Below are 12,869 nucleotides of genomic sequence, written 5' to 3' on the forward strand. Positions count from 1 at the left end.
ACAACTGGAATATACCAATACGGTCAATTAGGATTAAAACTCATACACATTTCTGAAATCTCACATCATTCAGAAGCACAAAAGTAGTAAAGATCTTGTTTTGCTTTTCACAGCAAAGTTAAACCTCCATACATATAAAGGAATATATTTTACATTAAGTGTTTTATTTTTTTATTCAGCTTTTCAGCATATGACAACACAGGAGGCCTGAGAGAATCACCCTAATCTGCACTTGTCTCAAGCTTGTGCTTTATCCTCACAATCACCTTTCCGTTTTCTTCCACCTTTTTAAAACTGAAGGTTTCAAATATATAGAGAAACATATACTCACTGTAGTACTGGCAGATCTGAAGTAATCATTTTTGCAGCACTCTTGAAAGTAAGAGCTACATAGAACTTCTTCTCAAAGTTATTATAAGACAATTACTTGGAAGCCTCTTTCATGAAAAGAATGTCAAAGTCCAGTCTGTAAAAGAGAAGAAAAAAAATTGTTAGATGTGATTCCAAAATAGTCATACATTGAATAAAAAGCACTGTAAACAAAAATGGTCAATTTTGAAGTAGCATCACTATTAGACCACAGGAAATTTAGAATGGATGTCCCCAGGATAGCTTAATCATATTCTTGCATTCAGTTTTTACAATTCCGTTTAGGCAGCTTCGCTTTTTTTTTTTTTTTTAAATTAAACAAACTATTATGCATTACCTCCAAGATTTGTTTATGGTAACTATAATGTAAAAACACAAGCAGAACTCTGGCAAAATTTAAATAAACAAGATAAATACATAAGCAAACAGAGAATGTGATGATACAGATTTAAGGAATTTATTTTCTAGTCATACAATTGACTAAACTTGCAAGACAGAAGTTTGGTTTAATGAGAAACAGTCTTTCCCCGTTTTCAGTCAAGACAAAAGATCTGCACCTAAAATCATACCGGGTTTGATAAGGCAGGTAAAATATTCCTGATAGCATTCCTTTTAATGGAACTACACCTACTCAGACTCACTGGCTCACTGCTTTATGTGACAATTTCACAGAATAATCAGAAGCTGTGCAAATGTCTAACTGCAGTAGAAAGTATTTTAACCTGATGAAACCAAAGTTGTAAGTTAAACAATAAACTACACTGCATCTGTGGTACCACTACACCCACTAGTAACATCTCTCCACCCAAAAGACTAATCAAGGAGCTGACTAATGACAGCAGACGTGACTACTTTACCATTAAATAACAGCACAATGTGACAGATGCCATAATCTTTGATGTAATAAAACATAGAGCTGCCATCCCATTCTTCCAGAAAATGCAAGTTCTGGAGAAACTTAAAATGATTTGTTTCAGTCTCCCCTTTTACAGATCCTGGGGTAATATAAATAGCTGCATGGAGCACTGCCGCTGAGCAATGGCAATGAATTCCACTTAGGAATGCAGGACTTCACTGCATGTTTTTCAATCATAGGATATTTTAAATCTCTTTTATTTAAGTATTTGATTTCTTCTCAATGGGCAGTTTTTTCTGTGCTCTAGTAGCTTTGCACATGACAGCAGGAAAATCAAGCCAGAAAGAGGTAACATGACCTACAGCAAACATAGTATCTAAATAAAACTGCAACAGTCCAAGCAAAACATGTAAAGTAGTATTTTCCATCCGACTATACACACATCAGTATTTATTTACCAAAACCATAACTGTACAGCATGAACAGACCTTTTTTGCCTCTGGTTATTACAGTTTCAATTAGACTCACAGATGCATGCAACTAGTTCTTCCAGTACCTACTACTTCTATACTACCAACAGTTTTACTTACAGTGTCTCATCGACAAATTGAAATTTTACACTAATACTGCCATCTCATTGGCCATTTTTTCTACTGGATCATTAGCAAGCCACTTTGTTGCGAAACAAATGTTAACAAAAGAGAAGTTTGTTTGGGATTAAAGGTACCACTCCAGCATTAATGTTTTAAAGGGGGTCATTTTCCACAGCCAATACACAGGTCAATGTAAAAGCTCTGCAGTTTCACTGTAAGACACAAACTAGCCTGAGCTCTTCATGAGCAAAAATGCTATATGACATGAAATTTCTCTATTTCCATAACAGTGTTTCTTCAGGACACTGGTCATTACTAGGTTTTAAAGGATGCAATTACTCTTGACACAGGAACAACATGCCCATTCAACAACATAAAGCAACCATTTCAGAGGCTTGTAAGAATTTATTATAAACAAACATAGCATCAGACTGAATGAACTTTTGAGTTGATTTCCTATATGAAGAAAAAAGGGGAACGTTCAGATTTCTGAAACGGATTACAATTGGAACAACATGCACTCTGGTGGTCTCAAAATACTAATATTTAGGTATAACATAAGAATAATATTTAATGAAATCCTGAAATAGAAGGCAGCTTTTGATTAAGCTTCTGCAAATATTTTTTCTTCCTGCCATGACAATTAGATGTACACATTTTTGTCATACCTTCCCTGTAAAACATATTTTAGAAGGGTATTTTTTTGTACACACACAAGCACTCACACACACACTCTTGCGTACGCTAACTAGACGTCAAAGCAAACCTATCCATCTTGGATCATCAGATTATCTAATTCTAGCAGGATACTGGGCATCAATCTTTTCAGAAGAGCTTTCAAAAGAAGTTCAAGAAAATTTATGTGCGTTCCATGTAAGATTTTCCACAGATGTTTAAGGCATCCTGCACAACTGTTCTGTGGAATTTCTTTTTTTAATTTGCTTTTTCAACCTACTTATCACCCTTCACCACTGTTGCGCTGTGCATGCTCAGAGATAGCAACCAGCAGCGTACAACTGCTCTAGGGAAGTGCTTTCACACACAAGGAAAAGTAGTCACGCTCAGAGATAACTTCTTTGAAAAGCAAAGTCCTGGCCTAAAAGAAAGTATGGAGTGAAGGGTATAAAGAACCAGAAGGAGAAGAGAGGCCCTATTTCATTCAGAAGCGACTGAAGAGCCAAGGAAGCTGGACCCACAGCCTTGACACGGTGGTAATGGCAGACAACCTGACACACAGGGATCTGCAAAGTCCTGTGGTATCTTCTCACAGTCCCTGTGCTGAACAGGAAACCGCAAAACAGTGCTGGAAAAAACCCATCCGTATGTGGTTAGGTCCAGACTGGACCATCTAGAAGACAACTAACTTGCCCATCTACCGTCTTGTGTTAATAAAGGCACTTAACAAGGGCTAAGCCAAAAAATGCTAAAATGTAAGAACTGTCAATGCTGACAAGCCAGAAAGCGAACAGCTCAGAGCCAGAAACCCAAAACGAAAAGGCAAGTCCTGCCCATTTTGTAGGACTGATCAGAAGCGGAGTGTTACATTGCATAGAATAACAGCTCCCCATTACACAGCCCAAGTCAGCGCTACCCCTCACATGTGTCCTCTACAGTCCTGCTGGCTACTATGATCTGGATGGTAACTCCTTCTTCCTCAACCCAGACACTCAGCTGAAGTCAGGAAACCCATAACAGTCTTGGGATAACTGCCTGGCAACTTCCCTCAACATTCCTCTACCCTCACAGAAACACCACTTCCTTCCAAAATTCAGTCTTAAATTATCACCCATGTTGCTTAGGCTTGGTTTGGAAATAAGGCACTACAGTGACTAATGAAAAGCTGTATGTGCTTGGAACAGTGTTCTCAATTTGGCTGTGCAATTAAGTTTGACAACTGTGGAAAAATCACTGATCCTTATGGACTACACAAATGTGAACCTTCACTTTTTTTTTTGTTTTAATAAAAGAAATACCTGTTGCTTAAAGAGGATGTTCTTATAATCAGGAAAACCAAACTCTCCTCCTTTCTGTCTCATTCAGCCTGAGGCTAAAGCCACTGATAGAATCCTGAAAGCTTGAGACAGATTCAGAGTGTCACCTTTATCCTGGGGAAGAGAAAAGCAGGGGGAGGAACACTTCATACTTCTGCAGTTTGGGTTATTTAAACTATAATAAACACAATATAGTTGAACAAGTCCTTTAACTTGCTGTCAATTGCTTCTATTCTAGGAGTTAAAAAAAAAAAATCTCTTTTCACTCAATCCCAATGCTAACGACCTTAGCATGTTTGCAGCTTTTTAAACCTGCACATCTATATTTTAAGATGACATAAATTTATGCTGGCATAGTGAAAAATGACCTACAGAAGAATATAAAGCAGGCAGTAGAAGACACCATTCAGTTGAAACATACAATGGGAAAACAAGTCAATGTTTCTCTTTTTTGCTTCTGTTTTTTAACCATGCATAATAACCACGACAGACATAACGACCATTACATAAAACTGCTTCTTAAAAAATGTAAAAAAAGACTTTTCTACTAAGTTGTCACTTTTATGATGGTTTTTCTTCAGTAAGTACCTCATAATGAGCTTAGCTTTAAGAAAGGCTCTACAATTCTACAACAACAAATCTGATACATGCATTTCATCAATATTTTCTGTAGTTTATCCTAACATGGAAAGCTACCTATATTTTTTGTAGTCTTTACATTGTTTATTTGCGCCTCAGGTGCTGAAGTGATCTACCCATTTCAGCCAAACAGCAAACAAACAAATGAAAAGATTGACACAAACCCTGAAACCCGACAGAGTTGTTCCAGGCAACTATCCAGTAGGAACAACTAATTAAGTTCAGCTAATCTTATTATAAACTAGGTACCTACCCCTTACAAAGTTGAAGCCAAAACTTAAAACAAAACAAACAAAAACAACCACTACATTTAGCAATAAGAGTTACACAGTTATTAATTGCATTGCCTAGGAGATATCCAAAATAAAAGATAACTGGTGTTTGACTGACTCCCATTCAAAACCTTCTCCTTATTGACCAAGTGACCTTGTCCCATCTGAGTGCACAACATATTCAAACAACGGCACATACTAACAGAGCAATATCTTCTACTACTTAATTGGTAACGCCTGTACAACATAACTTCATTTTCCATTTAAAATTACTTTGCTTTCTCCCTTGGTGTTCCCTCCTACGTCTTTCCTTGCAAGTTAAAAATGATAAAGCAGAACGCTTCTCCATCCCATTAAGCCCCAAAGGAAATTTGAGAAGTCCAAACATACTGCTTGTATAGACGAGAAGCCATGCCATTACATAGCACCATAAAGCAAGACGTGTAAAACTCAAGTTTTACATATTCAGCTTAGAGACAAGCTTTGTCCCCTCAATATTCTTACCCAACCACCACGTTTGACAGCCAGTAAAAGGCCTGCATCAGCAGCACACAACAACCCTGCTAGAAAGCAGCACGCTGCACACCAAGGCAGCGCTCCAAAAGCTTCAATCAACAAGGTGACAGAGAAAAGAGGATCTTACATGCAGGCAGATAAATTCTAGCTTTTTACTGCTTTATCCAACCCCATGCGTGGCCTTGGGCACACCACTTAAATCCTTCCTGCCCAGTATCCCATCTGCAAAGTGAAGATAATATTTAGAAATTGAAAGTGTAAATTCTAAATCCTGCAGAACTAGAAAAACAGTCACCAGGAACTAACCCTATAACAAATGTAACAAATGCTGTGATGTGTTCTTCATCACTCAGGAGTTTTTGTTTGCTTCGGATTATGTGTTTCTATAAGCATAAGCCTTACTTCTAATACAGGTTTGGAATTTGGAACAAATTAATTCACCTTGACCCTACAGCCGCTTGAACTGAAAGCCAAATTAAATCATCTCTTCCAGCCCTGATTTTGAAAATACATAGCATCACATAAGGCCAAACAAGACATAATACTTATTTAGCTTATCTTTAAGATAATTTAATTGAAGCTCTACACAAAATCTAAATTTCACATTATCACATTTTAGTATTTAAACCAAGATCGAAGGTCCAAGTGACAGAAAAATTAACAGTAAGCACTAACAAGTTCCTTCAATACTTAAAATACATAGCAAGCTCTGCCAATATGTAGTCTGCAATATTCTTAATCCAGACTAAACACAATAAGCAGGAGGTAATATTAGGAACAACTAGGCTAGCGCAGCATGGCGATGCTTCATTTCTGTTGTGGTTTGAGCTCAGAGAGCAACTGAGCACCACACAGCCACTCACCCACCCCTTCCCCCCAAGAGCTGGGAAGGAGGAAAGCAGAAGACCCATGAACTTGAGATAAGGACAGGGAGGGATGATCTCATCCTTTAAGGCACAGGCAAAAACCAGACTCATTAGGGGAAGAAAAAAAAAATAAATTTAACGCAGACACTAACAACAACATGTCACTGAGAGTAGGACTGTGAGCAGCATTGCCACATCTTGAAACACCTTCTCCTATCCCTCCCTCCTTCCTGGGCTCAGCTTTACTCCCAGTATCTCTACCTTCTCTCCAGCGGTGCAGGGGGCAGGGAATGAGGGGTGCAGCCAGTCCTGCCACTTCTTCCTCCCAGGGAGGTGGGCGGAACTTCTGACATTCCTCCCCTGTTCCAGCACGGTCCCCCTCTCACAGGAGACAGTCCTCCACAAACTAACTCCAACATGAGTCACTCCTACAGGCCTGTGGGTCACCCCAATGTGTTGCAGTCCTCCCAGCACCGAACTACAACAGCAGGGCCTTCTTCCCACAGAGTCCCGGCCTTCTTCGGGTGCAGTCACCTGCCCCAGTGTGAAGCCCCACATGCCACAAATCGGTCTCTGCTCCACCACAGACTCCCCTTTGGGTGGCAGGGGGGTGGCGCTGCCCTCTCACCACGAGATACAGGGGAGTCTCTGCTCTGGCACACCTTCCCCCTTCCTCCTCCTTTCTTCCACAGTGTTCACAGAGGTGTCCTCCTCGCAACTCCTTCTCACAGCTCCTCCTCCACCTCTCAAGTTCCCCTTCTTAAATACGTTATCACCGAGGCACAGCCACCGTAGCTAGTTGTCTCAGCCTTGGCCAGAGTCAGGTCTGAGTTGGAGCCAGGGGAGCTTTGAGAAGCTTCTCACAGGGGGTCACCATTGCAGCTCCCTCCCCTGCTACCAAAACCCCACCACTCACTCAAGCCAGGACATTTTCCTACATCCTTCCAAATCATACTGAACATATTATCATTACTGCTCCATATTCCTCTTCCAAATACATTTGTCTGCTCTTGCTGTTATCCATTTAGCACCCAGTACGGACTGCAGTTCCCAACCTGCAAAGGCACGCCAACAACAAAAGCAAAAAACTGGGGGAGTTGGCTGATACACCAGATGCTTGTGCTGCTGTTCTGAGAGCCCTGGGCAGGCTGGAGCAACGGACAAACAGGAATCGCGTGAAGTTCAGTAAAGGGAACCACACAGTCTGGTACCTGGGGAGAAACAACCCCACGCACGGGTTTGGGACCAACCATCTGGAAAGCTGCTTTTCCAAGAGAGAGCTGGTAGACAACAACTTGAACAGGAGGCAGCAATACACCCTTGCTGCAAAGGCCAGCAGCATCTCCTGGGCTGCTTTAGGCAGAGCACTGCCAGCACGACAAGGGAGGTGACCCTTCCCCATTACTCAGGGCTGATGAGACTTATCTGGAGCGCTGTGTCCAGCGCTGGGCTCCTCGGTACAAGTGAGACACAGACATATGTTGCTTTGCAGTAAAGGGACAACTTTGAACAGTGTGGCATACAGTTTGGCTAGGGGTCACTCAGAACAGCAAGATGAGGATGGACAGTTGTTTTTTCCTCAGAAAATGTCAATAAGAAATTAATACATAAAACAAAATAGTGGAAGTGAGCTCAGGGGTAGTGTGTATAATACAAGAAAAATGTAAGGCCAAGAACAACAAAGTCAGACTGTACACAAAATGAAAGACTTTAGTAGATGTCCATTAGCATTGACTACAGTTTCTTTTTTTCCCTTTCCTTTAGAGGTATTTCCAGATGCGTTACATATACATGTGGGAACAAGAATTATCTCGTGGCAACCGCTAGCTGTCCATTTAACCTCACCTTCTATTTCAGTTGTCTCCTCAGCTGCACTCTACAGTTGCACCAACATGTAGAACTGATTCTACACGCAAAACAGCTGTTATTGCTTCCTCTTACCAAACGCTTTTAGCCTAGAAATGTCCTGTCCAGTCAGCCAGAAAAATAATCTGAAGTCTCACTTTCTAGTGTGCAATATTATTCTGTGCTATTCACAATTACGAATGCAAGGCCTCACACTGAAAGGTTACTCAAATCACCTCTTGCAGAGCTGGGAATAAAATTCTTAAACGACAAAAACCTCCAAGTCATACTACCACATTTCTATACTTAGTTTTCTGTCTCTAAAAATGTATGAACTGCCAAAAACAATCAGTTTTTCTGTACCTTCTGCTACTGTTTCCAGGAGGCAGCAGCTAATTCCTGTACCGTGTATGTCTGTGCCGAGGCACTGACACTAAGATCACACGAGAAAGCTGATACAGTCTTTTAACAATGGTTATAACAGTGTGGTTGATCCAAATGTCACATATCACTCACACAATTTTGTTCCACCATCTCCAGTGTTTACTTCAATAGTTTTTAGCCATACTATCATATACTGCCTTCTTATAATGCCTAGGATGGCTAATACTAAAGATATTAATCAAATGCTTTGTGCAAACAATTGCCTGTAGATATGGCTTGCTCAAGAACAAAAGTTTTATCCTTTCCAATTTGTAATAATTATTTTTAATAGAAATAAATTTGATGGACTGAGCATACAAAAAGAAACTTGCTTTCCCTTTGTTATTCTTATAGACTCTTCAGACATAACTGCACCTCACTCTGCAGACACCCAGTGAGACACTTGACCTGATTTTCTGCAGCACTGAGCATTCACAACTGTGACTGAGATCACTGGGGGCTATGGGCACTCCGTCACTCATAAGACAAATAATTATGGTCTGATTGCACAAGACTAAAAGTTAAGGCACTGAGTTCTAATGCTAGTCCAATATCTGGATGATTAAGATCTACATTAACAATTTTCTCCTTGCCATCTGCCCATTAGGATAACATCAGCTACCTACCAGCCTCCTACCCACCTGCTCTGAACATAAAATACACGTAAGAAAGTTAGTTTCTACTGTCCTCAAACTGTGCACATGAATAGATGGATCCTTGAAGTCTTCTGCTTCCCTGCACTTGTATTTCCAAGACTCAGAAGGCATCTTGAGAAGATAAACTCACTCATGTTTTTAACATGATGCAAGAACATTGAGAATCACCAAAAAAAGCCCACAGAACTAATTTAAAGTTGAGAAAGATTATGCCTATGATGGAAACTGTGGAACCATCCTCCAAACAAAAGACTGAGCAACCAGGGAAACTTGCAAAAGATTGAATAATGATATTGATAGCATAACTGTCCACCATACCTTAGCATAAAGTTTTGAAAGATAGTTATCAAGACAATGAAATGCTTCCCCCTAAAATGAGCCATCCAGTTCAGATGATTTCTTAGTAAGCCAATTCAGCTCACTAAAATGGCATAAAACTTTTCAGGGTTTTGCAGTTAATTTTAGTGAGCCCAGCCAGGGTTCCAGGAGGCTCAGAAACACCAGTGTGCAGAAAAGTGACAGACGAATACAGCTGGACACAAACAGGACTGAAGGAGGGTGATGGCTTTTTCAATATATAAAAAGTGCTGCAAAGGCAGTGGAGAGGAAGAATAAACTCTTTTTCTCAGTGAGAACAGGACAAGTTATGGGTTTAAACTGCAGCAAGGAAAATTCAGGTAAGACACTGAGAAAAACTTGACAAGGACTCGGGATAAACTGCAATAGTTTGTTCAAGTGTGAATTATCCACCACTGAAGATTTTTTTATTTTCCCAAATAGATGGGTCACACTTGTCAGGTACAACAAACGTTGCAAAGTTTGTGGTAAAAGCTTATTCCTAAGAAATTGAAACAGCTGGGAAAAAACAGGCAAGGCTTTGGGAATACAGCCTGCTTCGGGTCTGAAAACATGGCATAACTGTAACTGCCTGCTGGAGGGAAAAGGGTGAGAACTAGATGAACTCTTGATATCCCTTCTTACCCCCCTAGTTCTTCTAATGTTTCTGTGACTTTACCCTCAATCAAATCCATGTGTGACAATAATTAAAATTAAATCCAGTGATTAAATTCACACTCAAGCACTTCTGTGAGTGATTGCTTATTCCTGCAAAATAATCCACATGTAGAGGAAGGCAGGAATCCCTGGTGTAGTCAAACACATTTAGATGGTCACACAGGCTTTGGATTTTCATCTCTGTACAGCACAAAGCACAACAGGCCAAGAGCGTACACAGTCTACAAGCACACTGGAAGCAGTGTTAATAGATTTTTATGCTACCTCAGAAAAAGCATTTACTCATCTGTAATTTTTCTCGGCAGTGGACATCTGGTGTTCTATTATTCATTGCATCTGGAAAATTGCCAACAATAAAACCAATTTTCACAAAAAGAAGCAAAGCCTCACATGCAGAACACTGGAATAAAGGAAAAAAACTCTCCATGATTCAGGTTTTTGTTCTTTTGGGATTTGTTTCTTTGCTTTGTCTTTTCTTTTTTCTCATATGGGACACTGATGAGAATAGCCAAGAGAAAGTGCAGAACATTTTGTCCAGATTATCAAAGAAAACATGCATTTTGAAGTCGCATATAAATTAAAAACTCTGGGAATTGACTAACTATGGTACTCATATGAACTTTAGGGGGATGTGCACAAAAGCTTGAGGAAAATAAGGTCGCTAAAATAATAACTTCTCTAAGTTCACACAGCTGCTAACAGAAAGAATATTTAATGGTTAATATAGAGAGACTCTTGCATGTATCAAGTAGAAATAAATGTAGGACCACTCTAAAGTGAAATATTCCATCAATTTCCTGACAGGCACCTTTATTATCCTCCCCTCAAAGGAAAATGAGGGCATGATGGTTCTTCAAAAGAAGAAGGTAGTGTTGAAGGACTACATTAAAGCACTCCTGCCACTGAAAACCGCTCATTCAGGAAGCCACGTGTCTTGGGACTCCAAGCTTCGAGAAGCAGCTCCATCTATTTGCTAGACCTGCCAGGATCCTTGTCCTTACAAAGATGTCACGATCCAAGTCTCTCAAACAGCAAAGATTCCTGGACATTATCTAGGTGTGAAAGGCTCTACTCAGTATTCGTACTTACTCCAGAGATAACCCTTACAAAGTTTTAAGCCAAGAGAGTCTTTCGATGCTATCAGTTCAAGAACGGGAAGATCCTGGAGTACCAGTTTTCCCCAGTCCAGGGACTACAGCAATGTTCATATGACAACACCTATGGATTGCTGTACTACTGCCTCTCTATTAACAGGATGGACATTCAGCTCAACCCTCAGCCTGATGTCACTAACTGGCATCTGTTCTACTAAAGCTCCTTTTTCACTCGAATACAATCCTTTTGTGTACATGAGGGTATGTGGATTTTTTTAAAATTATTAAATCCCTCATGTTTTGAGCTCCTTAGAAGAGAGGTTGCGTTTAATAAAGGGATTAGCAAATATCCAATAGGCATTGGTAGCATAGTGGTATCTTTCTGCAGTGAGGCAGTCTAAATACCCTCGCTTTTAGTAACCATTTTTAACTTGTACTGTCATTAAGTGGACAGGGGTTCCACTCATGCTTTTGATTTAAGTGGGAATAAATTTCAGCAAGAATCTGAAGTAAGCTGTTTTCCTTCAACTGTTAACTATTTCTATCCCAAATAACTCTGTAAATTATTTTTTTTAGAAAATCCACATTTGCCTTAGTATAAAAGGGACTTCTCAGAAGATCTTTTGACTCTTGATTCTTGATGCTCTGCTGGAGTATTGACAGAACATAGTGGCGTAGCACGGAGAGGGAGTAATTTTCATATCCTTCCTCTATCCGTTAGCAAGAGTACCTAAATTACAAATACCTGCCAAGTTCCTAAAAAGAGTTTGTGAAAACTGAAAAGAGCCAAAAAAGTAGCAGAGGTATACTAAAAAAAGATGGTTAACCAATAAAGTCATTAAATAGAAAAAAATATATCTATTAATTACAGAATCAAACCCTACTTCCCAACCCCAACAATTTGCTGAGAAAACCCAACTTCATACCAAACCAGACACCCTTCACCTACATCTTGCACCACTACAATTCCTCTTCTGAAACAAGCCACAACCGCATCCTTTCAGGGAAAAAGTGCCCAAGCCTTAAATCCCACCATGTCCAAGATACCAAAGAAAGAGCTGTAAGTAATCCCAAACCCTGACAATCAGCAAAACAAGCTGGCAAGTCTGACTTCATTCCTCTTCACCTTAAAACTCGTTTCAAGTTCTCTTCCCAGTAAACTAAGATTCTCCTATTCTAGGAATTTTTTCATATGCTCCCCAAGACTGAGAAGCCTGGCAGGTCTTTAGTCCAAGTACAACAGATGGAACAAAAACCATCAGAATGCATTAAAGAATTTCTCTCTTTACTACTCAGCAAGCCAGTTATCCTCAAGACAAACTAAACAGCATCTATAAACCACACAAATCACCCCTCCAAAGCCATCAATGCTACCACAAATATATTAAATCAGGTCACCGATTTCTCATTTTGTGATATCATATTTTGCCTTAAGAATTTACAAGAACAACACCACCAGTATCCATATGCTGCTAAATACCTTCTCAATCCATCCCAACATGACACTGCTCCAGTCCAAAGGCACTGGAACAGACCCATCAATATGCTGAAATCGTCATGGGCTTACTTAAGAAATTCTGAAGATATAACCGTGGCTATTCCTTTCCTAAAACATACAGATGACATCTACTTTCTAGTCTGAAAACTCATTGTTTCAGTCATCCAATGTGTGATACCAAGCAAACCCTTTTCCATCAAACTGTTCCCAGAGCCTACACTGCTATCAGTTTCCTGT

General features: G+C 39.9%; 1 protein-coding gene across 1 annotated transcript in view; it reads right to left on the reverse strand.

Annotated features, from left to right (window-relative positions):
• STAG1 (STAG1 cohesin complex component) overlaps positions 1-12,869 on the reverse strand; it is a 203,465-nt gene that overhangs the window by 158,682 nt on the left and 31,914 nt on the right. The window contains exon 2 of the mRNA XM_074833498.1: positions 332-466. Within this exon, the coding sequence (XP_074689599.1) occupies positions 332-360 (29 nt within the window). The 5' untranslated portion in view covers positions 361-466. The remainder of the gene's footprint in view (positions 1-331; positions 467-12,869) is intronic.

This window comes from Strix aluco, chromosome 9 (assembly GCF_031877795.1).
Source record: "Strix aluco isolate bStrAlu1 chromosome 9, bStrAlu1.hap1, whole genome shotgun sequence".
Taxonomy (NCBI): Eukaryota; Metazoa; Chordata; class Aves; order Strigiformes; family Strigidae; genus Strix; species Strix aluco.